The sequence below is a fragment of the Tympanuchus pallidicinctus genome, unplaced genomic scaffold (assembly GCF_026119805.1).
Source record: "Tympanuchus pallidicinctus isolate F22 unplaced genomic scaffold, pur_lepc_1.0 scaffold46, whole genome shotgun sequence".
NCBI classification, from domain to species: Eukaryota; Metazoa; Chordata; class Aves; order Galliformes; family Phasianidae; genus Tympanuchus; species Tympanuchus pallidicinctus.
In genome coordinates, this window is record NW_026294765.1 from 150,023 (window position 1) to 175,970 (window position 25,948).

General features: G+C 64.4%; 5 protein-coding genes across 7 annotated transcripts; 2 read left to right on the top strand and 3 right to left on the bottom strand.

The window, feature by feature from the left end:
- The first annotated feature begins 54 nt into the window (after window positions 1–54).
- On the top strand, window positions 55–4,246 carry STAP2 (signal transducing adaptor family member 2). The gene is given in 12 exon segments (XM_052702735.1): window positions 55–283; window positions 388–459; window positions 901–996; window positions 1,239–1,295; window positions 1,377–1,498; window positions 2,412–2,552; window positions 2,647–2,716; window positions 3,255–3,351; window positions 3,572–3,696; window positions 3,699–3,744; window positions 3,834–3,911; window positions 3,991–4,246. Coding segments are annotated over 12 exon segments (1,026 nt in total). The 5' UTR covers window positions 55–223; the 3' UTR covers window positions 4,053–4,246.
- A 145-nt stretch (window positions 4,247–4,391) lies between these two features.
- FSD1 (fibronectin type III and SPRY domain containing 1) lies at window positions 4,392–10,232 on the bottom strand. Of its 3 annotated transcripts, none has more exons than XM_052702726.1 (13): window positions 10,105–10,232; window positions 9,536–9,631; window positions 9,271–9,402; window positions 9,104–9,205; window positions 8,548–8,570; window positions 8,230–8,351; window positions 7,283–7,492; window positions 7,104–7,202; window positions 6,391–6,550; window positions 6,243–6,322; window positions 5,908–6,159; window positions 4,900–4,988; window positions 4,392–4,808 (listed from the first exon to the last, which is right to left on the bottom strand). In XM_052702726.1, the coding sequence occupies exons 1-13, from the start codon at window positions 10,114–10,116 to the stop codon at window positions 4,698–4,700; spliced, it is 1,488 nt and encodes a 495-aa protein (XP_052558686.1). In that variant the 5' UTR covers window positions 10,117–10,232; the 3' UTR covers window positions 4,392–4,697. The 3 variants fall into 3 exon arrangements, 2 of the variants coding, with proteins under 2 accessions (XP_052558686.1, XP_052558685.1); XR_008210938.1 differs by having other exon boundaries at window positions 4,774–4,808; window positions 4,900–5,705; XM_052702725.1 differs by lacking the exon at window positions 8,548–8,570 and having other exon boundaries at window positions 9,104–9,402.
- A 673-nt stretch (window positions 10,233–10,905) lies between these two features.
- On the top strand, window positions 10,906–12,286 carry LOC128090412 (uncharacterized). Its single transcript, XM_052702718.1, has 2 exons — window positions 10,906–11,069; window positions 11,751–12,286. The coding sequence occupies exons 1-2, from the start codon at window positions 10,982–10,984 to the stop codon at window positions 12,284–12,286; spliced, it is 624 nt and encodes a 207-aa protein (XP_052558678.1). The 5' UTR covers window positions 10,906–10,981.
- A 1,664-nt stretch (window positions 12,287–13,950) lies between these two features.
- Window positions 13,951–17,495, bottom strand: SHD (Src homology 2 domain containing transforming protein D). The gene is made up of 6 exons (XM_052702737.1): window positions 17,325–17,495; window positions 16,794–16,878; window positions 16,465–16,677; window positions 15,411–15,549; window positions 14,234–14,353; window positions 13,951–14,155 (listed from the first exon to the last, which is right to left on the bottom strand). Exons 1-6 carry the CDS (start codon window positions 17,493–17,495, stop codon window positions 13,969–13,971), a joined length of 915 nt encoding a protein of 304 aa, XP_052558697.1. The 3' UTR covers window positions 13,951–13,968.
- Window positions 17,496–18,378: 883 nt separating this feature from the next.
- YJU2 (YJU2 splicing factor homolog) lies at window positions 18,379–22,619 on the bottom strand. Its single transcript, XM_052702736.1, has 8 exons — window positions 22,521–22,619; window positions 22,223–22,323; window positions 21,810–21,954; window positions 21,434–21,568; window positions 20,947–21,128; window positions 20,356–20,476; window positions 19,442–19,607; window positions 18,379–18,866 (listed from the first exon to the last, which is right to left on the bottom strand). The coding sequence occupies exons 1-8, from the start codon at window positions 22,542–22,544 to the stop codon at window positions 18,790–18,792; spliced, it is 951 nt and encodes a 316-aa protein (XP_052558696.1). The 5' UTR covers window positions 22,545–22,619; the 3' UTR covers window positions 18,379–18,789.
- Between the last annotated feature and the right edge of the window lie 3,329 nt (window positions 22,620–25,948).

The following is a 25,948-nucleotide window of genomic DNA, read 5'->3' on the forward strand; positions in this document are numbered from 1 at the left end:
GGTTGCGGGGTGGGGGGGGGGCACCGCACACCGGTACCGAGCGTGGGGATGGGGGGGGGGGGGGGGGGAATAGCTGGTGCAGCGCGGGCGGGGCGCGTTGCGTGTGCCGGTGTTGCGGGACGGGGGGCGGCGGTCGGAGGCTGCGGAGCACCGGGCGGCCCCGCGGTGCCCTTCGCTCGGGGCGGTGCCGGAGGTGCGGGAAGGGCTCCGCAACCGTGGAGTCATGGCCCCCCCGCCGCACTGCTATGAGGGCTTCGTGGAGGTGCGGGGGCTGCGGGATCAGGTGCGGAGCTGTGACCTTCAACCCCCCCCCCAACCCCCCCAAAGGTGTTGCGGGGTCAATGCCCCCCCCCAACACCCAACCTGTTCCCCCGTCCCGTCCCGCAGAGCTGCAGGAGGCGCTGGGCCGGGCTGCGGGGGGCGACGCTGTGCTTCTATGGGGCGCCCAGAGAGCAGCAGGTGCGGGGATGGGGGGTCACGAGGGGAGGGGGGGGGTCACGGGTTGGGAAACCCCCCGGTGGGCGTCCGCGGGTTGAGAGCAGTGGGGTGGGGGAGAATCTGGGGTAGGGAAACACGAGGTGGCGCTTTTTTTTGGGGGGGGAGGTTTGGGGTCCGCGGGTGGGAGTCGGAGGATGGGAATCCCACTGGTTGGGGGTATATGGGGGGGGGGGGGACCCATGAGAGGAGAACGCTGGGATTCCCAACATTGGGAACTGTGGGAGCTGCTCAGGAGGTGGGGAACCCCCTGGTCCCCTCCTCCCCAGCATTGGGACCCCTCTGTGGCAGCCCCCCCGGGTGGGCACCAACAGGCTGAGAGCGGTGGGGTGGGAGGGGGATTGCTGGGACACCCCTGGGTGGGGACCCCCGAGGTGACACTTACCCCCCCCCCCCCCCCCCCAGCCTTTGGAGCTTCTGGACCTGGATGAGCTGGTGGGGGTACAGAAAGAGGGGGGGGCCCTTGTCCTCCAGCTGCGGGATCAGAAGGTGACACTGAAGGTGAGGAGTGGGGGGTGGGGGGGGGGGGGCGAGGGGAGGCAGTGGGGCTGAGGGAGGACATGGAGGGCACTGGGTTGAGTGGGGGGGACACAGGGTCCTTAGAGGGGGGCTGGGGGTTGGGAAGTGAGGAATGGGGGGTGGGGTTGGAGGGGAGTTGGGGTTGGGGGTCTGGGGGATGCAGAGTCTCTGGTTGGGTGGGGGGGGGGGGGGGGTTGGGACTCACGGCCCCCAGTCCCTCACAGGCAGACAGCGTGCAGGCGCAGGAGATGTGGCGCGGCTTCATCCTCACCATGGCCAAGGTTGGTGGGTGCCAGTGACCCCTGCCACCGCCCCCCCCGTGTCTCAGCGTCCCCACACCGTGTCTCCCCCCCCCCATGCAGATGGAGCTGCCCACAGACCTGGAGCTGCTGCCTGGGCACCTCTTCCAGCTGTCGGAGGCGCTGCGCCAGGAGAGGGAGAACCGCCGGAGGGCACGGAGTGTGGGGACAACTGCAGTGCCCCCGTGAGTGGGGGTCAGGAAGGGGACGTGAGGTTGAGATGGCATGGAGTGGGGTGACATGGAGCAGGGTGACATGGAGTGGGGTGAAATGGAGCGGGGTGACATGGAGTGGGGTGACATGGAGCGGGGTGACATGGCATGGCTTGGGATGGCTTGGCTTGGATGACGTGACATGGCTTGGGGTGACACGGCCCAGGTTGACGTGGCACGGCTTGGGGGGACGTGACGAGGGTCGGAGCGGCACAGCATGGCTTGAGGTGACACTGCATGGCTTGGAGGGACACGACATGGCTTGGGGTGGCATGACTTGGGGTGAAACTGGCTCAGATGCACATGGCGTGGCTTGGGAGGACATGGCTTGGGGGGACATGACATGTGTTGAGGTGACGTGTTGTGACTTGAGGTGACATGGCATGGCGTGGGGGTGACGTGAGATGGGTTGGGGTGACACTGCATGACTTGTACTGACATGACATGGCATGGGGTGGCGTTATGGCCCAAATTGACATGGCATGGCTTGGGTGGCGTGATGTGGCTCAGGATGACATGGCATGGCTTGGGGTGACATGAATTGGGGTGACACGGCATGGCCAGGGGTGCCACTATGGCTCAGATTGACACAGCATGGCTTGGGTTGACGTGGCATGGGGTGGCAATGTGGCTCAGGATGACGTGGCATGGCTTGGGTGGCATAGTGTGGGGTGACATGGCATGGGGTGTCACTATGGCTCAGATTGACATGGCATGGCTTGGGTTGGCATGACGTGGCTCAGGATGACATGGCATAGCTTGGGGTGACGTGGCATGGGGTGACACTATGGCTCAGGTTGCCACGGCCTGGGGTGGCGTTGGCTGGTTGGCTGGGGATGCTGGTGGCGACACGCTGCACCCCGGGGTGACCCCGGCCCACCCCCAGCCTGCCCAGCTGCTTCTTCGACGTGTCGCGCGCTGAGGCCGAGCGGCTGCTGGAGCGCAATGCGGGCGGTGGGAGCGTGGTGCTGCGGCCCGGCGGGCACGGCCAAGGCTTCTCCATCAGCACACGGCAGGTGCTGAGCGGGTGAGCGGGCTGCGACCCCCCCTCCTGTGCCCCGGGGTCGGGGTCTCCTTGGCTGGGGGTCGGTGACGCCAGCTGAGGTCGCCTCCCCGGGCAGCGCTGCTCTGCTGAAGCACTACAGGGTGCTCAGCGTGGGAGATGGGTTCCTCGTTGACGTCGACACGCCGGTGAGCGCCGTGGGTCTGAGCCGTAGGCACCCACTGTGCCCCCATGGGATGGGACCCCCCAGCTCTGGGCTGAGGATCAGGGGTTGGGACCCCTCCCTTCTCACAGAGGTTGGGCTGGGATCCCCCCGAAGGGATTGGGGCCGGGCAGCCCCATAGCTGGGACCGAAGCAGGGGATCGGGACCCCCGGGGGGCTGGGACCCCGAGGATGGGGATTTAAGGGACTGGGACCCCTGGGGGCTGGAACACGAGGGATGAGGAACCCCAAGAGACTGGGAGCCCAGGGATTGGGGACTGAATGGCAAAGATTTATGGGATTGGGACCCGCAGGGGGCTGGGAGCCGAGCGACTGGGATCCCCCCCAAACCAGGGAACCCCACAGCTGAGACCGAAAGGGCAAAGAACCGGGGGAGTGGGGGCTAAACGGCAAGGATTGATGGGAGCGGGGTCCCCTCGAGTGGGGCTGAGGGAGCTGCAGGGGGGTCCCGTGGTTGGGGGGGGGGGGGAGGAGGGGAACGAGCCCATATCCTCTCCCTGCAGCATCACTGCTCCTCGCTGGACGAGGTGGTGCAGTACTTCGTGAAGCAGAGCAAAGGCGGCCTGCAGCCCCTGCAGCGGGAGTACAGCATGAGGCTGGGTGGGCGCCGGGGGGGGGTAAAGGGGGGCGGCTGGGGCACAGCAGGTTTTGCAGGATGGTGGGGGGGGGGGGGGGGGGAAGGGGGGATGTGGGGCAGGGGAGGGCAGTAGTGGAGTTTATGGGGGGGGGATATTTGGGTTGCATGGGGTGAAGGGGCTGCAGGATGGTTTCTGGGGGTTGGGGGGGGATGGGGGTCTGTGATGCCCCCGTTCTGCCTCAGAGTTCGTGGAAGCAGATGCTAAAAGCTCGGAGGTGACGCGGCGGCCATGCAAACCCCCCCCCTGCCCCCCCCGCCCCCCGGCCCACCCCCACGGCGCAGCACCGCCGGCCCAGGCCCCCCCCCCCCCCTACTGCCAAAACCAAAAGCGACCCCACAGCACGCAGTGAGAGAAGGTGAGTGTGGATGGGGGAAACTGAGGCAGGGGGGTGGGGGGTTGGGGGGGGGGGGGGAAACCACTGCACCCCACTGCTCTCCCCTGCAGGTGCCGGCAGCCCCCCCAGCTCAGCGCCCCATCCGACCCCACGGCGCGTCCCACTGCTGCCCCATGGGCACAGTGCTGGTGAGGGGGGGGGCTGGAGAGGGCTTTGTTTGGGGGGGGTGGGAGCCTCTGTTTTACCCCACTGCCCCCCAACCCCCAGCAGACATCACAGAGGAGCTGGCTCAGAAGCTGATGGTGCGCCGTGCTCTCAATGAGGACTGATGGGGGTCAGTGAGGGGGGGGTCGGGCTGGCTGCCCCCTCCTTCCCTACCAGCTGTGGGCAATGGTGTCCACCTGCCCCCCCGACCCCCCCTCCACGCTGCCTGGCCTCGTGGCAGGGGCTGCCTATGGGGTTGGGGGCCCCAGGTTGGAATACCGGGGGGGCACACAGCCCCATGGTGGCGAGGGGGTCGGGGGGGGCACGCAGCCCTGGTGGCACTACAAACAATAAAGCTGCCCATCCCACCACCCCACCGCGCCTCCTCCATGTCACAGCCCCCCCACATCCAAAAGCCCCTCCCCCCCTTCCCCCCCCCCCGTGCTGCTGTCCCCAAATGCAGCTCACACCTCTATCCCGCTTTATTAAGGCCAGAAGCAGCTGTCTGTGGGGGGGCAGCGAGCCCGGCCCTGTGCCAGTGTTGGGGGGGGGCACACATGGGGGGGGACCTGAGGGTCACAGGTGCCCCAGCACCCCAACCCAGCAAACCGTGAGGGTCTGGGGGGGGGCTGACATCCCCCACCTCCCCCCCAGCACCCGGAACGTGGCGAGGACAGAGTGTGATGGGGTGAGGGGGGGGGTTGTGGTTATGGGAGGGGGGGGGTGACGGGTACATTCAGTGCTCTGCCCCGGGGGGGTCGCTGGGGCTCTTAGGGCAGGCTGGCCGTGGAGCTGCTGGCCGCGCTGTTGCGTTTCTGGAGGCATTTCACAGCGCTGGGCACCTGCAGGCCCGAGGAGACGTGGAAGCTGCCACACCAAACCTGGGGGGCACAGGGGCAGCGTTGGGCATCGGGACCCCTCACAACCCCCCCCACGATCCCACAGCCCCCCCCCCCCTCCAGCCCTCCTTACCATGAAGGCTGGCAGCACCGGCTGCGCAAAGCGAGCCTTGAAGGTGTGCAGCAGCTGCTTGGTGCGGGCGTTGTAGAAGGACAGGAATCCTGTGGGCACACATGGGTAGGTGTGGGGCACACATAGGGGCACACATGGGACACAGAAGGGGGCACATGGAGCACACATAGCAGCACATGTGAAACACACATATGGGCACCTGTGGGGCACACGCAGAAAGCACTGAGGGGCACGTGTGGGGCACAGATAGAGGGGGAATGTATGGAGCACATACAGGGACACGTGGGGCACCATAGGGGCTCGTGTGGGGCACACACAGGGCATGTGGGGCATATATGAGGCACATCTAGGGACACACACAGGGGCACATGTGGGCACACAGGGGCACACAGCGGGGTGTTTGTGGGACAGATGTGGGGCACACGGGGGAGAAGATGGGGAACATGGAGACACGTGTGGGACGCAAAAGGGGCCGCATGGAGCACACATGGGGCAAATGTGGGGCACACATAAGGGCACACGTGGGACATGTGAGGCACAGATAAGGGGCACGTGTGGGGCATAGAGGAGGCACACATAGGGGTACGTGTGGGGCACACAGGGGCATATGTGGGGCACATATAGAAGCATGTATGGAGTATACAGGGGGGCGCATGCGGGGCACATGTGGGCACACAGGCATGCGTGTAGGGCGCACACAGCCACACGTGGGGGCACACATATGGGCACTTATGGAGCACACAGGAAGGCACGTGAGGGGCATATATGGGGCACAGATGGAACACACATGGGGCACACGTGGGACACTTGGGGCACATCCAGGGCCACGTGTGGGACACGCATAAGGGCACATATGGAGCACGTGGGGGGCACACATAGGGGCACGTATGAGCACAGGTGGAGCACGCTTAGGGACAAGCACGGGGCACACGTGGGGCACACAGCTCCACCTCTGCCCGTCCAGCAGCCCGGCAGCGCCCCGCACGCGGCCCCAGGAGCAGCTCCCACCTTCATGGAAGTTGCAGTAGACGCCGATGCAGTCGGGCACGGGCACATCCAGCACCTTGGCCTTGTTGGCGTGCTTGGCGCTGAAGCTGACCTGCAGCCAGTTGTTGAGGTGGAGGCACCACGACGCCGACGTCTTGCCCAGCTGATCGAACTTGCCCAGGCTGCGATACGCCACCCCGACGCCGAAGGCTTTGCTGTCGCGGTCGTACCGCACCTCCCAGTAGTGGTCGTCGCCGTCGATCAAGGTGTCGCCTGCGGGCACACGGCTGCCACGTTCCCCCCCATCTCCGTGCCCCACGTTTCCCCCCTTCTCGAGCCGTGGCTGCCGCTCTCACCCAACACCGTGTAGGATTCGGCGGTGAAGCGATCCCTGCCGGCGCGGCCCAGCGACATCCGCTTGGGTGACTGCACAGCCCTGGGATGGAGGCAGGCTGTGAGGCCGGTGCCGCCACCAACACCCGGCGCTGAGCGGGGTGCTGCTACCTGGCGGGGGAGTTGGCGGGCGACGCAGTCCTGCCCTTCCCGTCCTTCTCCCTTGTCTTCACATCCTGCACCTTTCCCCCCGTGGCGTCCCACTCCACGCTGAAGTCCTCCACGCGCAGGTTCTGGTGGCACGTGCTGGCATCCAGCCGGAACATGAACGCTGGGGACAGCCACCATCAGTGCCACCCCCACCCCACCCCCCCCACAGGCTGCCACCCCCCCCCTGCCCCCCCGACCCCCCCCTCCACGCTGCCTGGCCTCGTGGCAGGGGCTGCCTATGGGGTTGGGGGCCCCAGGTTGGAATACCGGGGGGGGGCACACAGCCCCATGGTGGTGAGGGGGTCGGGGGGGGCACGCAGCCCTGGTGGCACTACAAATAATAAAGCTGCCCATCCCACCACCCCACCGCGCCTCCTCCATGTCACAGCCCCACACACCCAAAAGCCCCTCCCCCCTTCCCCCCCCCCCCCCCCGTGCTGCTGTCCCCAAATGCAGCTCACACCTCTATCCCGCTTTATTAAGGCCAGAAGCAGCTGTCTGTGGGGGGCAGCGAGCCCGGCCCTGTGCCAGTGTTGGGGGAGGGCACACATGGGGGGGGACCTGAGGGTCACAGGTGCCCCAGCACCCCAACCCAGCAAACCGTGAGGGTCTGGGGGGGGGCTGACATCCCCCACCTCCCCCACAGGCTGCCACCCCCCCCCCCCGGCGCCCACCTCTCGTCTCCAAAGTGACCGCCTCAGAGAACTCTCCGGCCACGGCTTTGTTGCAGGCCCGCACTCGGAAATTCATGTACTTCATGTCAAACTTCAGCCCTGCGGACGCACGCGGCGAGGTGACAAACTGGGAGCCCTGGGACAGCTCTGCTCCGCACCGACCGGCCCCGCACCCTCACCAGACAGCGTGTACTCAGTGCCCTTAATGCCCTCCACCACCATCCAGGGCTGCTCCTCCTTGGCTCGGGGCGGCCCCTCGAAGTTGGTCCTGCGGTACTCCAGCACGTAGTGGTCGATCTTGCTGTCCTCATCAGGCATCCTCCAGCACAGCGTCACGCAGTTATCGGCCACCAGTGACTCCGTCAGGTCGATCTCAGGGGTGCTCGGCACTGCCGGGAGGAGCAGCACGTCAGTTCTGACCCCCCCCCTTCCCCAAACACAACGTCCCTACAATCATAGAATCACAAGGTTGGAAGTGACCTGTAAGCTCATCCAGTCCAACCCTCTCCTCATCACCACTGCCACCACCAGCACTAAACCACATCATGCAGCACCTCATCCAGGCGCCTCTTGAGCACTGCCAGGGACGGCGCCTCCACCACCTCCCTGGGCAGCCATTGCAGTCCTGACCGCTCTCTGAGAGAAGAAGTTCTTCCTTATGTCCAACCAAAACCTCCTCTGGTACAACTTGCAGCCATTGCCCCGTGTGCTGCTCGTTGCCTGGGAGAAGAGGCCAAACCCCTCCTCACCACAGCCCCCCTTCAGGAAGTTGTACAGTGCAGTGAGGTCTCCCCTGAGCTCCTCTTCTCCACACTGAACAATCCCAGCTCCCTCAGCCGCTCCTCAGAAGCCTTGTGCTCCAGACCCCTCACCAGTTTTGTTGCCCTTCTCTGGACTCGCTCCCTGCCCAACAGGGCACCCCCAGGTGTGCTGTGATGGGAGGGCGGACACCCTGAGAAAGCACATATGGAAACCTGAACGCGTGGCACCCAGAGCTCCCTGGATGCAGCCCCTATGAGCACGCTGCCCCACGCCCCCCAGCACAGCCCCACAGCTCCCGCTGAGCCCTCTGTGCTTCTACAAAGGCCACCAACCACATCCCCACACCCCCCTCCCGTGGGGGTACCTGGCAGGAAGGCGAGGGCTTGCAGCAGGCGGCGCTCCTGGGCAAAATCCACCATCAGGTGGCTCATGTTGTCGCTCACCTTGGCCTTGAGCGAGAGGCGGAAGGCGGGAGCCATCGTCACACTGGGACAAACGGGGACAAAGCATCAGCCAGGCTGGGAGATGGACCCAGACCCCTCACCCCGACCGCCAGGAGGGATCTGAGAAGGGTGGGCGGCACCCTGCACCCGCATCCCCCCCCTCTGTAGCTGTGGGGTGAGGGCAGGGCGACGCCGACACTGTAGGTTAGTGGGGCACGGGGGCAGCGGGGGGACCGTACCTATCCTTGATCTGTTTGGCAGCCTGGAGAGCGCAGAGGGAAAGAGGAGAAAAAGAAAGCAGGTGAGACAGCAGTGCCAGGAGCCAGCGTGCTGCAGCGTGTCCTGACATCGTGGCCTCACAGCACAGCATCCCTGCAGCATCCCTGCAGTGGCACCCACACAGCACAGCATCCCTGCATCCCCACAGCAGAACCCGCACAGCGCAGCGTCCCCTGCGCCCCACCGGCGTGCCATGCAGTGCAGCATCCCCACGTCCCCATCCCAGTGCACTGACATCCCTTTATCTCCGATAACAGAAGGTGCCACGCAGCACCTGAGGCTCTGGGTGGTATGGGGGGGTCCCAGGCCCTAACCAAGCCTGGCAGCGGGCAAAGCCAGCCCAGCGTTAACAAGGTGCCCAGCACAGAAAGACAGGAGTGTGGCCGCCTGCGGCGAGCACAGTCAGAGCGGCACGAGCCAGAAGGTGAGGGGGGACAGCACTGCCCAGCCCCCACCTCCAGCACACAGCGCTGGGGCAGCCGGGCAGGGATGGATGGCAGCTCCCAGCTTGGGCACCTGGGCGAAGTCGTGGTTGTTGGCCGTCGCCAGGGTCTGGTTGGCCGTCTCCAGCAGCTCCTCCGAGCTCTCCAGCGCTTTGGCACACGCCGCCAGCTGAGCCTGAAGGACACAGAGCTGCAGTGTGTGGTGGGGGCAGGCAGAGGGTGGGCAGGGCAGGCGCTCACCTGCAGCTCGTAGGTGCGGCTGGCGCGGTCCTGCTTGATCTTCATCAGCATGCTGTCCTTCAGCTCGTCCAGCAGCGCATACAGCGACTGGAACTCCCCCTCCAGGTCCTCCTGCACTCGTGCAGAGTTGTCCTGGTGGTGACAGCACACGTCAGCAGGTGATGGAGGAGCCATGAGCACCACCCCTCACTCTGTCCCCTTAGGGGACCCCGTGTGGCGGTGCTGGTGACGGGGGGGGGGGGTGACACGCGGGGCGTTGAGTTACCTCCACATTCTGCAGCATCTGCTTGAGGGAGTAGATGAAGTTCTGGATCTCTTCATTCTTCACAGCCAAAGTGGTGATGATCTTCCGCAGCGCTTCCTGCCCGTGGTGTGGGGGGGGGACACACCGTCAGTGTCCTCCTGGATCCCCTCTGAGCTCAGCCACCCCCAGGGTCCCCTCAGCCCCACACCCCCGACCCCACGGGACCCAGCACAGACACAGCAATGACTTGGCAGCGGGTGCGGGCGAGCTGCCAGCCGTGGGGGGGCATGGGGGAGGGTCACAGCAGCACTGCTGCTGTGCAGCCAGGCAGGACTGGGGGGGGAGGGAGGGTGCAGAAGCTTCCTGCCCACACCTTTGCCCCTCCATCTTTAACCCCTTCATCCCCCTCCTCCAGCCCTCCTCCTATTCCCCCCCACCTGTCCCTCACCAGCTTCATCCCCTCTCTCCTCCATCCCTCCATCCCCATCTTCCCCCTTCATCCCCACTCCTCCATTCTCCCTTCATCCCAACTCCCTCCATCCCTTCCCCATCCCCCCCCAAGCCCTGTGCGGTACCCGGCCCGGCCCCACCTGGTCGCCCATACCGGGCCGCCCCCACCGCCTCCAGGCCCTGCCGGCACCAACAAAAGGGGAGCGGTTCCGTCCCCGCTCCGCCCCGCCCGCAGAGCATGCTGGGAAGCGTAGTCCGCCTTCGAGGCACGCTGGGATGCGCCCTATTGCCGGAAGACGGACCGCGTGGCATGCTGGGAAGTGTAGTGCGGCCGCAGGGTGTGCTGGGATATGTAGCATTGGCTGCGGGTGGGCGCGGGGCATGCCGGGAAGCGTAGTGCGGCCGCGGGGCGTGCTGGGATAGGTCGTATTACCATGGGGCGGGCGCGGGGCACGCTGGGACGTGTAGTCCCGTTTAGGCCCCGTGCTTCTCCCAGGGGGCTGAGCCCCCCCAGCGCAGGGCTGAGCCCCCAGGAGGAGCCGAGCGGCACCGCTGCATTCAGGCCCCGCTTCCCCCCCACATCTCAGCCCCCTCCTGGGGAAATGGGGCCCCCAACCCCAGGGCATGGGGGGACGGAGGAGGCTGCAGGATGCCTGGGGAGGGGAAGGAGCCCCCAGCGGGACCCCCACCCTCGTGGTTGTCACCGTGAGGCCACGTGGGCCGCAGTGCTCTGGGGTCAGGATGTGCCCCCAAAGGAGGGGTCATGGAATGGTGGCACATCTGGATCAGCTCAGTCCTTGTGCTGGGTGCTGGGGTGGGATGTGGGGTCGGGGTCTGATAGGGGTCGGGGTCTGATAGGGGTCAGGATGTGCCGTGGGGTCGGGGTGTGATGCTGCGCTGTCCTTCACCCCGCGCAGCTCCCTGTGCTGCCACAGGAAGCCGTGGCGTCACGGTGAGGTGTCTGGATGTGTCAAGCAGACCAGGTGCTGTGGGGACAGCGGAGAGGACAGTCCAGGGATGGGGACCTCATGGGGACAAAGGAGCCGTGGGGATGGTGCCTGTGTGGGGATGTGGAGGTTTGGGGTGCTCATCCCCCTCCTCGGTGGTGAGTAGTGAGGGTATGAGGGGGTTGGGGGACTTGGGGCTGTGGGGTGTGGATGGGGGGAAACAGAGGGGCTGCGGGGATCAGCCTTGGATGGGGGGCTGTCTGGAGTGTGTGTGTCCTGAGGGTGGAGAGGGAGCAGGGAGGGGTCTGGGACAGAGACAGACAGACAGACATGAGGACAGGATGGGGTCAGAAAAGATCGCTCAGACACCACCCTCACCCCATTCCCCCGTGCTGCTGACCACGTCCCATGTGTCACATCTCCGCAGTTCTCAGCCCCTCCGGGTACAGTGACCCCCCCCCCTCCACACACACACGCTCCCCCTTGGCAGCTGTGCCAGCGCCTCACCTCTCAATGCTCCTACATCCAACCCAGTCAGAGCGGGGACAGAGGTGGGGACAGTGGCCATGAGGTGGGGGGCACGGCAGAGACAGTGAGGATGGGTGAGGAGACGTGGGGAGGAAAGAGAGCTGAACAGGAAGGGGACAGCGGCGGTGAGGACAGGATGGGGACTTGTGGGCAGTGGCTGCGGCCAAGCAGAGCGCGCGAGCAGAACAGAAGGCGTCCCAGCATCCCCATCAACAGCAACGGGGCCGTGGTGGCACTGGGGGGCCTCAGGAAAAGCCACGTGCCCAGCCATCATCCCCAGAGCCTCGTGGTGACCCCAGTGCTGCTCCCAGCAGTGGGAGCCCTGCAGGTGAGCCAGGAGCCGGCCGAGCTGCGGGTGGCAGCGGGCACCAACGTGTCCCTGCGGTGCCAGCTGGTGACAACAGAGCCGTGGTCCATGGCCCGCATCACATGGCTGAAGGACGGGGAGCACGAGGTGCTGTGCACCACCCGCCTTTATTCCAAAGCCGCCATCTTGCCCTGTGCCACCCCCCGCCTCCAGCTCGCATGGAGCCCACCCCACGCCAAGCTCAGCCTCCATGGGGCACAGCAGGGCGACGCAGGATGCTACGTCTGCTGCTTCACCATTGAGAAGCCCTACCTCACCGTGGCCACCTGCGAGCAGCGTGTGAATGGCACGCTGCTCCACGTCAGCACAGGTATCCAGGAGGCACAAGGGGGTGGGCTGTGCTCTGCTGCTCCCCCCAGGCACCCCTGGCAGCATTTAGTGGGGTCTGTGGGACGTGGGACCCCCAGGAGCTGTGATGTGGGGTCTCTGGATGGCAGCACATCCCCGAGCGCTCGCAGGGTCACAGCAGGGATGGAGTGAGGATGGGCACAGCGCAGCTCTGACTCTGCTTTCCCTTTGCTGCAGGAGCTGATGGAGGTATGTGTGTCCCCAGCGTCCCCCCATTCCCCCCCCCGGTGCTGGTGGCAGTGAGGCAGCGGCCCAGCTGGCTGTGCTTGCAGAGCTGAAGCAGAAGCTGTGGGGGGCTGTGGGGGCGCCTTGCTGCTCGTCGGGCTGATCTCCCTCGGCTGCTGGTGCTGCAGGAGGAAGGCAGGTAACCCCCCCACCCTGAGCAGCGCTGTGCCCACACACCTGAGTGCATTCACCCCACACCCACCCACCCACACCCCTGCCTGGATGCCGTCCCCAAATACCCCAATCGCCCTCTCCCCCTCTGCCCCAATCCCCCCCCACTCTCCTCCCACTTGGAAAACACCCCTCTGCCCGTGCACCCCGTGCCCCACTCCCCTCTTCCCTTCAGACCCCTGGCTGCCCCACTGGGTGCCTCTGGGGCTGGAGGCTCCCCTGCTGGGCTGTGCCTATGGGGCTGTGCCTGCCCTGCACCCCACAATGCCCCCACTGTCCCCCAGACACCTCAAACACCTACGTGAACATCGTGCCCCGCCGGACCCCGAGGAACAAGAGCCCCCAGGGAGCAGCTGCTGGAGGACAGCGTGTACAAGGGGGGCTGGACCGAGCATGGGAGCCCCCCAGCCCTAAGGAGTGACCCCCCCGTGCCCCACAGCCCCCAGTATCAGCAGGGATAGGGTGCGAGCCGTGCGCTCCGCTCTGCTTCACACAGGAAGAGCCCCCATTGGGTTGCAGCATCCTGCCGCCTCGCTTCCTGTCTTCTTGCGGCGCCTTCCTGCCCCCCAGCATCCACCCCTGGGGGCAACCGCAGCCCCCGGGACCCCCAGCACAGACCCTGTGCACGGGCAGCCCTGGGGCTGGGGGCACAGCATGGTCCCACAGCCCCCCGAGTCACAGGGGAGCCGCCGTGCCGCCCGGTGTCCTCATTTCCCTTTGCACTCAGTGCCTGCAGAAGGGCTCAGCCCCATCCTGGCACAGCCCCACCGGGGGGCACTGCTGTCAGCCCCCCTGCAGGGCATGGGGCGGTGGGGGCCAAAAGTGGCTCTAAGCCTGGTGCTGGCCCACGTGGGGGGACACATCCAGACACCAACCCTACCCCCAACCCAACCCGATCCATAATCCTAACTCTGACCCTGATCCTAACCCCAGCCCTAACTCAAACCCTAACTCTGACCCTAACCTGAACCCAAACCTGACCCCGACCCACGCCGTGATCCTAACCCTGATCCTAACCCCAACCCAACCTAATCCATGACCCCAACCCAACCTGATGCCCCAACCCTAATCCTAACTCTGACCCTGGTCCTAACCCTGAGTAAAACTCAAACCCTAACTCTGACCCTAACCTGAACCCAAACCTGACCCCTAACCCAAACCCTGACCCTCACTCTCACCCTCACCTGAACCCAAACTCAGTCCCTCTCCCAATCCTAATTCTGACTCTGGCCTCAAGCCAAACTCAAACCCAATCCCGAACCTAAACCCTGCCCCAAACCCAGCGCTCCCGTGGCGCAGCAGGATGGAACCCCCCCCCCCCCCCCCCCCCTTTTCCCCCCACACAATGGAGTTCAGCCCTAAGACGCACCAGAGCCTTTAATGGGAACACCGGGGGGGGATCCCCGGCACCGTGGGGCTCAGGGTGGCTGTGCAGCCACAGGGTAGAGCAGCGAGAGGTGCCGGGCGCCGCGGACGGGCAGCGCTCGCGCCGTGTAATGCCGCACGGCCTCGGGCACGGAGGGGAACGCGGCCCCAGCGCGGCCCAACACGAAGTGCTGCTCCCGCGTCCGCGTCAGCTTCACGTGCACGAAGCCGTGGCTGCTCCTGGGGGGCAGAGCAGGGAAGGCGTGGGGCGGCGCCTACGCAGGGCACACGACCCCGTGGGGCAGCCCCGCGTTGTACCTGAGTGACAGCGAGTAATCCTCGGGGCTGGTCTCGCAGTCCCTCACCAGGAAGCTGCCCTCGCGGCACAGTGCCAGCAGTGTCTCGGCGCCCGCGCGCCCTATGGGGCCGTGGTACCACCTGTGTGGGGCACCGTGGGGTCACCGACGGCATCCCAACGTGGGGCACCGCGTCCCGCCGGCGCCGCTTGGGGACCAAACTCGACATGGGGGCACCGAAGGGCCGTGGGGAGCCGTCTGTGCCACCGGGATGTTGGCTGTGGGGCATCAGCTGTGCTATGGGGTGTCCGTGCCGCGGGGACCCACCTCCACCATGGGGATCCATCTGTATTATGGGGACCCATCTCCACCACGGGCACCCATCTGTGCCATGGGGATGTCTATGCCATGGGGCCCCATCTCCACCATGGGCACCCATCTGTGCCATCGGGTATTTTCTGTGCCATGGGGACCCAACTGCACCACGGGGACCCACCTGTGCCATGGGGACGTCCCTGCTATGGGGACCCATCTCCACTATGGGGACATATCTGTGCCATGGGGACCCAACTGCACCACGGGGACGCATTTCCACTACAGGGACCCATTTGCATCATCGGGTTGTCCACGCCATGGGGCACCTTTTGTGCCATGGGGACATCCGTGCCATGAGGACCCATTTGCGCCATGGGGCACCTTTTGTCCCATAGGGACCCAACTGCACCACAGGGACCCACCTGTGCCATGGGGACATCCCTGCTATGGGGACCCATCTCCTCTACGGGGACACAACTGCGCCATGGGGACCCATCTGCGCCATGGGGCCATCCATGCCATGGGGACCCATTTCTATCATGGAGCACTTTCTGTGCCATAGGGACCCATCTCCAGTACAGAGACCCATCTGTGCCATTGGGATTTCCATGCCATGGGGACCCATCTCCACCTTGGTGACCCATCAGGGATGGCCTCTACCTCCTCTGAGCCATAGGGACCCCACTCCCCCCCTCCCCACCCCCAGGGCCGTGTCCATGCCATCCATGACGTTTGGGTTCAGGTTAGGGTGAGAGTTAGGGTTTGAGTTTGGGTCAGGGCTATGAATCAGTTTGGCTTAGGGCAAGGTTCAGAGCCAGGGTTAGGATCAGGGTCAGGGGTCTGGATCGATGCCGCCCCACTTTGGATGGGACCCCCACACTCACACTTGCTTCTCCAGGGGCAGCGAGGTGTCCACGTGCCCCGGGCTGGGGGGGCAGATCGGCCTGGTGCCCGGGGGGGGCCGGGGGGGGCGCGCTGGCTGTCGGGACAGACTGGGGGAGCGCTCAGGACTCTCAAACTGCACTGCAGGGGACACAGCGTGCTGTCACCCCACTGAGGAGTCCCAGCATCCCAAAGTGGTACCCACAGGGGGGTGAGGGATGCTGGGGCTGCGGGGTGGTGCCTATAGGGGCTGAGGATGTGGGGTTATGGGGTGGTACCCATCGGGGCTGAGGATGCTGAGGCTGTGGGGTGGTACCCACAGGGGCTGGGGCTGTGAGGGCTGTGGGGTGGTACCTGTAGGGATGAAGGGATGCTGGGGCTGTGGGGTGATACCCATAGATACTGAGGGATGCTGGGGCTGCAAGGTGGTGCCTATAGGGGCTGAGGATGTGGGGTTATGGGGTGGTACCCATCAGGGCTGAGGATGCTGGGGCTGTGGGGTGGTACCCACAGGGGCTGGGGCTGTGGGGGCTATGGGTACCTATAAGGGCTGTGGATGCTGGGGCTACAGGGTGGTGCTTATAGGGGCTGAGAATGTGGGATTATGGGGTGGTACCCATAGGGATTGAGGGTTGCCGGAGCTACGGGGTGCTACCTATAGGGGCTGAGGCTGTGGGGTTATGGGGTGTACCCATAGGAATTGAGAGATGTGGGGTGGTACCCACAGGGGCTGGGGCTGTGAGGGCTGTGGGGTGGTACCCGTAGGGATGAAGGGACGCTGGGGCTGTGGGGTAGTGCCCATAGGGGCTGAGGATGCTGGGGCTGTGGGGTGATACCCATAGATACTGAGGGATGCTGGGGCTGCAAGGTGGTGCCTATAGGGGCTGAGGATGTGGGGGCTGTGGTGTGGTACCCACTGGGGCTGAGGATGCCGGGGCTATAGGGTGGTATCCACAGGGATTGAGGGATGCCGGGGCTGTGGGGTGGCACCCACAGGGGCTGGGGCTGCAGGGTTGGGGCTATGGGGTGGGAGCGACCTCCACGGGATGCCGGCACCTGCGAACGCCCGTGAGATGTGATCCTTCTTCCACTCCCAGGGCTGGTCGTACTCATCGGCCGGCCGCTCGTCGTCGCGCGGCAGGCGGCTGTCACGAGCTGCGCCCCCCCCCGTGCCCTCACCCACCTTCTCCCATCCCTCGCAGGGGGTGTCGTAGAGCTTTGGGCCCCGCTGCGTTTTCACCCGCTGCCCCTCGCCATGCCGTGGGCGCCCTGGGGGACGGGCAGGGCTATGGGGAGCGGCGGGGGCCGGGGGGGGGGGTGGCGGGGGGGGCTGCGGGAGCCCTATGGGGACGGGTGTGGGAGGGAGGAGGTGCGGTGTCACCCACCTGCAGCATCGCGGGGGTCTTCATTGCCGCCCTCGGGCACCGAGTCCTGATCGAAGGGCTCCGAGTATTCGCTCTCGTTGGGGCCCTACAGAGCGGTGGGACGGGACCCCCGTGGAACCCCCCCGCGTCCCCCCCCCCCTCGGGTCCCCTGCTCGGGTGCTCCCAGCTCTTTCCCCGCTGTTCCTTTGTGCCCCATCCCTCACCTCTCCCCCTCCCGGATCTCCCCCATCCCCCACCCCAAATCCCCCCACCCCCCCGCTTCCCCCTTCCCAATTCCCTCTCCCAGCTCCCCGTGCCCCCCATTCCCCCCCCATTCCCCCCCATTTCCCCGTCTCCTCTCCCACTCCCTCTACCCCCCACGTTCCCCACTCCGCCCCACCCCCAAATCCCCCCGCCGTGACCCCACACCTCTCCTCAACCCCCCGCTCCCCGCCCCCAATTCCCCACCGTTACCCCATCATTTCCCATCCTCCCCACCGCCTCATCGCACCTCCCCCCCACAAACCACCCCCCCGGGTGCCCCCTCCTCACCTGCTCCAATCGACCCGGACCCCCCACCCTCACCAGCCGGTGCCGGGGGGAGGCGGTCCCGGTGCCGGTTCCGTGGGGGCGGCGCTCACCGCCGCTGTAGTCGGGTTGGGGCGGGCGGGGGGGGGATCGCCGTGCCCCCCGGCCCAGGTATTCCCGCAGCCATTTGGCCATCGGCACCGCGGGACCACCGGACCCCCCCGCAGCCGCCGCCGCCGCCGCTGCCGCCGCCGCCGCTTTGTGTCACCGCCGCTCTCAGCGCGGACCGGAGCCCCTCACCCCCCCCACCCCCAGTACCGCCCCGCAGTGATGCTCCGGAGGGGGGCGGGGGGGGGGGGAGGAAGAGAGGGCTGAGCCCCCCCCCAACCGGGGTCAGCGGGAGAATCAAAGTGGCACCGGGACAAAAGCGGACCCGCGGCTACGGGACCCCCCGGGGATCGGAGTCGGGGGCGCCCGACCCCCCGCCCCCCCCCCCGCACCGTTAAGGCTCCGCGGACCCCGACATCTGTTGGTCCCATAGGGGTGCGGCCCCCCCCGGCTCAGCTCAGGGGCACGAGGACCCCCCTCTCCCCCCAACCCCCTCCCTAGGATATATGGGGCGGGGGGACCCCAGCGCTGTATCCCAACAGCAGCCCCGCTCTGCTCTCCCCGAACAAAGACCCCCTTCCTGCTGGGGGGGCACACAGGGGGGCACACAAGACGCTGGGCGCCGTCCCATAGAGCGGCCACGGGCAGAGCTCGGAGGGGGGGGGGGGGGAAGAGAAGTCAGTCACAGCGAAGCGCCTTCCTCCCCCCCACCCTACAAAGCCCCGCAGCCCCAGCGCCATTTGCGATGGCTTAATTGGTTGGGTTAATTAGCGCCCAGCCGGGGGGGGGGGGAGGGGGGGCTCTGACAAAGGGGACGGCGGCTCCACTTGGGGCCACCGCGGCTCAGGGTCTCCCTCTGTGGGTCAGCCCCATAACGGACACGCGGACCCATCTGCGGGTCAGAGCCTATGAAGGACACGCGGACCCGTCCGTGCCTTGTGAACTCTGCGGATGAAGCAGACACAAGCAGTTCCAACGCACCCCATTTATTCACTGATCGGGGTTCCCTGTGGGCACAGCCAACCCCCCTGCCCCCCCTGCAGCAGCCCCACACAGATCCCATAGGAGGGGGCAGAGAAAGGAGGGGGTTCTTGGCTACCAAAAAGCACTGAGCTCACGTCCCCCTGTGGGGCAGGAAGGCCCCACACTGCTGTAAGCACAGCGGGGGCTGCTGAGGACAGCAGAGGACGAAGAACACAGTCCTGTAGGTCCCGGTGCTTCCCAGCTCCACGCTGGGATGCGTCACCCCCCAAGTGCAGGATCGGTGCCCACAGCCCCACTGCAGGACAGGATGTGTGGGGTGGGAGCACGGTGGGGCTGAGCGGCTCTGGGGCGGCTGCTCTCAGCCAGGCAGGGCAGCAACGTGCGACGCCAGGGCTCCTCAGTCACTCTCGCTGTCTGTGTACGCTCCCAACAAGCTGAGGGACGAGGAGGTGCTCACAGAGCTGGGCAGGGAGCCTGGAGGGTGAAAGGAGAGCAGAAATGGTCAGCGAGGGGGATTTTAGGCATGGGGAAGGAGGAGAGGAGGAGCTCGGCTTCGAGTCTGTGAGCCGCCAGCTGCACCAGGGCGCAGAGCGCACAGCTCAGGGCTGAGCCCTTGTAATCACGCTGCTCCTCCAGCGGGCAGATGAGGAAAGGAGAAACGCGCTGTCCCTCCCCACAGATCCCCTGGGGGCACAGGGACCCACGGAACCAAAGGCTAAGAACCAACCAGCACAGAACCAATCCGTCTGCTCTCCCCCACGCCTCAGGCCCTCTGCTTTCCTGGGTCCTTCTGCTTCCTTTGTTCCACGGTTCCAAATTCCCACACTTCACACCCAGGCAGCCCCCCCCACCCCAGCGATTTCCCCATGGCGGAGGTTCCTGGTGCTCTATTGGTGTCCTTTGGAAGCTGCTGTCCCCACCTCGCTGACACCCAGGAGAGGAGACAGCAGGAAGGGGGACAACCCACACCGCAGAACCACGGCCCCATCTGCCCCACAGCAACTCAAACCGGGAGCACTGGGGCTGCCAGACCCCACATGGGCAGTTACCAGTGCTGGTCGTGGTGCCTCTGTTCTCTGCCCCATTGACATGGGTGGCACTCAGCTTCTGCTTCCTGGCTGTCACCAGTGCAGCCAGCTGTGACTTGCTGTTCCATTTGCCCACACTCCGCTCCCAGCTTTCAGTCTTCAGCTTCTTGCTCTGGGGCTGAGGGTCCTGCGGGGTGGAGCGGGAGCATTAAGGACGTGTGGTGGCGTGACGGGGAGGCAGAGGGAGGAGGGACACTGAAAACACAGGCACAGCTCCGAGGAGCACCCAACAAGGGCGACAGGGAGCTGAACGGGGCCTTGCAGGCGATGCCAGGCGTGCCTGCAGGCGGCCCTGCTGCCAAACTGAACTCCCCTGTGCCCACAGAGCAGCACGGGGCCGGGGAACACAGGATTAACCCCAGCCTGGCTCATAGACACGGCTGCTTTGATTCATCCGAATGGACGGAGGTCCCTGCGGGCACGGATCGACATCAGAGAGCAGCAGTGCAGGGGGCCCTGTTGGTGGGGATAATCCCTCCCTTGCAAGCCAGGCACTGAAAGCTCTTTTGTCCCGCTCGTCTCCAACACGGACGGAGGAAAAGCAGAGGAGAGGCCGGCCCAGGAGGTTGATTCACTGGTGGAAATCTTCGGAGGGCTGAGATTGCGCTGGAGCGGGGACCGAGGCCCAGGGAAGGCTGAAGGGATGCTGCGTCCCAGCTCCAGCCCAGCCGAGGCCGCCTCCTTTGTCAGCAGCCACAGACTAAAAGCACCGATTGATCCCTCTCTCCTTTCGGCCCAGTGCACAGGGCGCTCGCACGGAGCTGCTCATGCGTGACGGGCAGCAGGGACGGAAGGAACGGCGCGGAGCCCAGGGCGGCAGCTCTGCTCCCAGAGAGGAGGAGCGGCAGGAGGACGAGCCTCTGCCCCCCGCTCACCTCCTGCAGGACGTCTGTAGGCTTTGCCTTCAGCGCAGGCTGGGTTCCTGGTTTCGCAGGCTCCTCGTCAGAGTCGGAGTCCGGCAGCAGCCGGCGGTTCTGGGCCTGCTCCAGCATGGCTCTGCGGGGACGGAGGGCGCGAGCTGAGCGGCAGAGGTGGCTCTGCCCCGCCGCCACGAGGAGCAGCACTGCGGCCTGTGCTGCCTGCTGCTGGAATTGGGCAGCAGGACCCACGCTCTCGGGCGCTGGGTTTAAGTCACCTCCAAGCAGCGCCCAAAGGCTGTGGCACGCAGCCTGATGCAGCTGCAGACTCCTCTCCCCACAGGGACGCTTCCCACAAGCCAGGCCGTGCTGTCAGCCCACGCCAACACCACCGCCAGCGTTTCTTTCCCCTCCCCAAAGAATTCAGCAACAACAACCCACCCCGTCCCCTTTGCGGCCCTCTGGTTTACGCCCCGCTCACACACAGCCCCTCCAACCTCAGGCCCTGCCCTCACTGCGCAGCCATCGCGGTGCTGAGCAGACGGTGAGACGTGGCCCCTCTCCACAGGGCTGCTTTCACACACGTGGCAACGCTTCCAGCCCGCTCACTTCATCTCCTGCTCATCCTCCTCCTGCTCCCTGCGCTTCTGCTCCTCCTCGTATTCCTTGTACTGCTGCAGCATGGCCTCAAAATCCACATTTGCCTGGCGCTGGTTGAGCTCCTTCAACTCCTGTAGGTTCTCCAGAACTTCCATCTCCAGTTTGGAGTCCTTGGTTCTGTTCTCCAGGACCTGGGTGACCAGAAGGAAGCCAGGTTTACCCAAGGCAGCAAGGCCTAGCACTAAGGTCCAGCACAGCCTCCCCGCGTGGAACAGAGCAGGAAGCCCTCAGAGGATCAACACTTTCATTTCTGAGTCAGGCACAATAGGAAAAAAAAAACCAGCCTGCTGCAAATTCCAGCACAGGAAAAAACCTCCTGAGGGCGAACAGCAACACCTCACAATGTGGAGAAGCTATAAGGCCATGTGCTGAGCAGGGTACAGCCAGACAGGGGAGGAGAGAGTTTCCTTCTGCACAGAAGAGCATTTTCCAGTACCTTCATGGGGTTGTTCAGCTCCTCCTCTTCCCTCTCCTTCTGAATCCTTTTCTCCTCTTCCTCCAAGAGCTTCTCAGCTTGGAAGTTACGGGTGGCTCCATGCTCCATGGTGTAGTCCGTGTTCTCAGGATCTGTCTAAGGGAAAAGTAAGGCAGCAAATTCATTGTCCTGGGGCAATGCCACCCCAGTCACACCGCGGCTATGATTCCCCAGTTCCATCCACACCGCTGGGCAGGCAAACACCTGCACTCTCCTGTTCAGCTCCAGAATGCACTCAGGTTCAGCCTGTGCTGGGACAGCCCTGCTCCCCATCAGACTGAGCCCACGACCACACAGCCTCCCCAGGAGGCAAGAGAGCAGAAAGAAAATATTTCACCTTGAAAGTGATCTCAGCCAGGCACCGCGTGCACTTGATGTAGAAGCGGAAGATGGGAAGTCCCAAATACACCTCGTTCTGAACCGTCTCCTTACGGGCATTAAACTTCTTCCCCTTGTAGATGTATTCCCCACATGTCTTGCAGCTAAAGAGAAGTCCATAGCACGTCATTAGAAGAGAAAAAGAGATCAAAAGAGACGCCAGCCCCAATTTACTCCTTTGGAAATCTGGCACCTGCAACCCCAAAATCACCTACAGTGTCTCCTCCCTCTCCTTCCTCCCTTTTCTTCCAGCCCGGGTCACCTCTAAGCGCTGCTGCCAGCAGCTCCCTGGCAGAGTGAGGAAGCAAAACAACGCCCAAACCAACTCCTCTCCCCTACAGCCGCTTCCTTCTGCCCCACGGCGCCTCTTACCGCATGTTGAACGGGGCCATGAGCCGCACCACATACTGACGGTCCTTCGGGAGTTTGAGCTTTGGGATCTTCGCAGGATCGAAGTCCGGCGGGTAATATTTCTGCAGGGACGGGGCAGAGAAGCGCACGCGGTGGGCACGGAGTCACCAAGCGGCTCCCCCAGCACCGCCCGGGGAGCTCCGAGGCCTTTCTCGGCCCGAAGAGCCTCCCGAGCCACCAGGAGCGCCCCGAGGACGAAGCGGAGCGCCCGGAGACCCCCGGAACACCCAGGCGGAATCCCGGAGCCTCCCGAACTCACGTTCAAGACTTTCCGTTCCGACATGGCTGCGCACCGCCCTCAGCGCCCCGCATACACAGTGGGGTCCGCGCCGCCCGCCGCTTCCTGGGAACGGCTCCCGCCCTCCGCCGCCGCTCATTGGTGGAGCGGGATGCAGCCTGAAATGTTCTCCAGTTCTATTGGTTAATTCTGCCGCTCGTCAGAGAGATCCGCCTATATCCCGGAAGTTCGTGAGCCCAAGGGCCTGCCCTGCGCCGCGGCTCGAAGAAAGGTTCCGGGGCGGAGAGGGGCCGGGAGGGGGGATCTGGGGAGCTGAAGCAGGACGAGGTGGGGGGGATTCGGCTGGAGAGGGGCGGCGGGCATCGAGACGGGTCCTGGGGCGGCCTGAGACCCAGTTCAGAACAAAGAGGGGGGTCACAGAGGCTGTCTGGTGCTGGGGGGCTGCATGGGCCGGTCTGGAGCATAGAGAGCAGTAGGTGCTGGGGGGCATGGGGCACTCCTTAGGGGCCGGCTGAGGCCGTAGGGGCCGATTAAAGCACCCCCGGCCTCCAGCTGTCCTCGTGCTGTGCCAGCCCAGCTCAGCGCCCCACAGCATTTTCAGCTTTACAGAGAACATCACAAGTGTGGGGCAGGGGACAGAGCCCCAGGATGGTTTATTTATGGGCTGCGTGTGACCAGCAGCGTGATCCTTCTCGTACTGCTCTGTATCTCGGTCGTGCCTCAGTTTACCCCGTGCGAGAGGGGGAGGCCAGCAGAGGCTGAACTGAGACCCAGCAACTCATCGCACTGATGCTTCTGCATCACAAGGCGGGGGGCAAAGCAGAGAGGAAAGAGAAACCCACAGCCAACATCAGCCCCAGGGCTGGATGAAACCCAGCAGCGATGCTGGGCAGCGGGGTTAAACACGGGGGGTCCGCGGAGGCTCTGCCCGCAGCCCCACGCCTGGCTCCAACACCCCGGGGTCTCGGCGGGGGCTCGAAGCCGCCTGCGGACACTGCGGGGCTCCTCGCTGTGATCCACGGCTCCCCCAAGCGGTCTCCCATCTGTCCGAACGGCCACGCAATGCCCTCCGGTTGCACTCGGGCACTCCGGGATGAGCGCAGAGCCCTTCGGTGAGCTCCGGGGCGCCCACGAGGTTTCCTCTGCTTCCCTCCTGGAGATGCCTATATTACTCTCAGGAACCTGAGAGCATCCCCTGGGCTCTGCAGGGTGCTCTGAGGATCCGGGGGTGCTGCCCTATGTGCCCCACATGCCTCTAGGGCACAGTGGGGAGCTCTGAGAACACAAGAATTGGGTCCTGGGATTCCTCTAGGGAACAGTGGGAAGTACATTGAGAAGCTCTGGGAGCAGCCCTGTATGCCTGGGGTCTGGGGCCTCTGGGGCACCCCACAGCACCCTGAGGGGCTCTGGGAGCACTCAGAGGTACGCTGTGGGCTCCGGGCCCCCAGGATGCAGTAAGGACTGCTGTATGCAATATGAGGCGCTGGGCTGGATGCTGCTGGTGTGGCAGGGTTAGGTAAAGATGTTTGAGATGAGGCTGTGGGGAGGGGGAATGCCTCCAGGGAGGGGTCTCATCTCAGCCTTCCCTGCAGACAGAGCTGTGCCTGTGCTCCAATGGAATCCAGTTTTAGGAATGGCTTTGCTGGAAACTCTCATCCCAGCAGCAAACTGGCACAATCCCAGCAGCTGTGCTGGAAGCTCGGAGCTGGGAAATAACATCCAGGCTATGGGAGCAGTGATAAAGCCTGAATTCGGCCCCCCTGGGCAGCACCAAAATCCCACTTGGTGCCACAGCAGTGGGGGAAGGGAGCAGCTCTGCGGCTGCTGAGGGCATCTCTGGAGCACCGCTTTCTGCTGTGGGTCACCACACTGGGAGCTGCTGCTTTGGGAGGTCTGGAACACAAGGTGTGTTTGTGTGGTGACCTCACAGGCAAACTGCTGACTTTGAGACCCTCTGACATTTGAGGACATGCCTGGGGGCACCGCTGCCATCCCCATTGACACAGAGCCGGTGTTGTGATGCCTGCAGACCCCCAGGCCCTCCTTTGGGGCACAGCTTGGAGGCGATGGATCTCATGGCTCTGCCCATAGCCCCGTGGGCTGCAGGAAGTGCTACCCATGCTCTCCTGTGGATGGGTGGGTTGGTGGAAACCTCGCCATCTGAATACGGTTTTGCTTCTCATTTCAGTTTCGTTAGGAATCCAGCAGGACGGGCAGATTGGAAGATGCTGATGGTGAGACGGGAGAGCAGTTTTCTTCCTGCGGTGGCTGGCACCACATCTGCCTCCCCATCCCATCCTTCGCTGCCTCCCTTGCTCTGAAGGTTGGAAACTCCCCCGGCTCAGCCCGAGAGCCAAATCCGGCCCAGGGAGGCAGTGACTCAGTGCCTTTGATTCAAAGGCAGTGATGTTATCTAAGCCCTGAGAGCCTGCTGCCCCTCCCCAGCAGGGCCCAGGGTGGGAACCTGACAGCTCCGCACCTCTCTGCATCTGCCGAGGGCCCCGGGCCGAACCTGTGCCTCGTGAGCAGGATGGGAGAGCTCAGTTTATCCCCACAGCCCCGCTTCTCTTCCTTCCAGCAGTGCACAGCTTGCAGCTGGCTGCCCCTCTCAAAGGCAGCAGCCCACAGCCTGCCTTTGTTTCGCCCCTGCCCGCTGCTCCTGTCCTTGTTTTGAGGCCACGCAGCTCTGCCTCCACTCCTCCTTGTGCTGGGGATGGCGGTGGATGGGAGCAGGGTTTGGTTTCCAGGAACAAACTGGGAGCAGGAGCTCTGTGTGCCCTCAGCACTGCAGTGTTTGGGTTTGCTGGAGGGATGCAGCATGCAGCCTTCGCTCCTCAGCTCTTCCACGCGCCCTGAAAGCAGCCCGGCCACGCAGAACAGGCACCCATCCCAAATCCATGGGGCTGGGAGCAGCAAACAGCCCCCAAACCACACTTCTATTCCTCTGCCCTCAGCCTGGGCTGCAGCACCTGGCTGGTGACCCTGCACTTGGCAGGGGGTTGAAAGCAGATGGGGATTTGTGGTCCTTTTCAACCCAGGCCGTTCTGTGAGTCTGTGATCCCATGATTCTGTGATTCTGTGGTTGATTCTGTGATCCTATGGTTCTATGATTCTATAATCCTATAATCGCAGGATTAATCACAGGGCTGCTTATGGGGTGGTAGGGCTGCTGTGGTTGATTCTGTGATCCTATGATTCTATGATCCTGTGGTTGATTCTATGATCCTATGGTTCTATGATCCTATGATTCTGTGATCCTATGATTCTATGATCCTGTGGTTGATTCTATGATTCTGTGGCTCTATGATCCTATGATCCTATGATTCTGTGATTCTATCATTCTATGATTCTGTAGTCGATTCCGTGATCCTATCATTCTGATTTTGTGATCCCATCATTCTGTGATTCTATCATTCTCTGATCCTGTGGTTGATTCTGTGGCTCTGTGA

Bases quoted from the DNA above. Each gene is read 5' to 3' on its own strand.
- FSD1 (XM_052702725.1), bottom strand. The intron at 9,403-9,535 runs GTAACTCAACGC...TGTCACCACCAG, and splicing joins AGATGCTGCAGAATGTGGAG to GACAACTCTGCACGAGTGCA. The intron at 8,352-9,103 runs GTGCCCAAGCTG...CGTTTGTCCCAG, and splicing joins ACAACCACGACTTCGCCCAG to TGTGACGATGGCTCCCGCCT.
- SHD (XM_052702737.1), bottom strand. From the start codon at position 17,495: ATGGCCAAATGGCTGCGGGAATACCTGGGCCGGGGGGCACGGCGATCC. The intron at 15,550-16,464 runs GTGCCGGCATCC...TGTCCCCTGCAG, and splicing joins CATCTCACGGGCGTTCGCAG to TGCAGTTTGAGAGTCCTGAG. The intron at 14,156-14,233 runs GTACAACGCGGG...TCTGCCCCCCAG, and splicing joins GATTACTCGCTGTCACTCAG to GAGCAGCCACGGCTTCGTGC.
- LOC128090412 (XM_052702718.1), top strand. From the start codon at position 10,982: ATGGGGACCTCATGGGGACAAAGGAGCCGTGGGGATGGTGCCTGTGTG. The intron at 11,070-11,750 runs GTGAGTAGTGAG...TGCTGCTCCCAG, and splicing joins GCTCATCCCCCTCCTCGGTG to CAGTGGGAGCCCTGCAGGTG.
- YJU2 (XM_052702736.1), bottom strand. From the start codon at position 22,544: ATGTCGGAACGGAAAGTCTTGAAC. The intron at 22,324-22,520 runs GTGAGTTCGGGA...CCGTCCCTGCAG, and splicing joins CGGAACGGAAAGTCTTGAAC to AAATATTACCCGCCGGACTT. The intron at 21,955-22,222 runs GTAAGAGGCGCC...ACTTCTCTTTAG, and splicing joins ATGGCCCCGTTCAACATGCG to CTGCAAGACATGTGGGGAAT.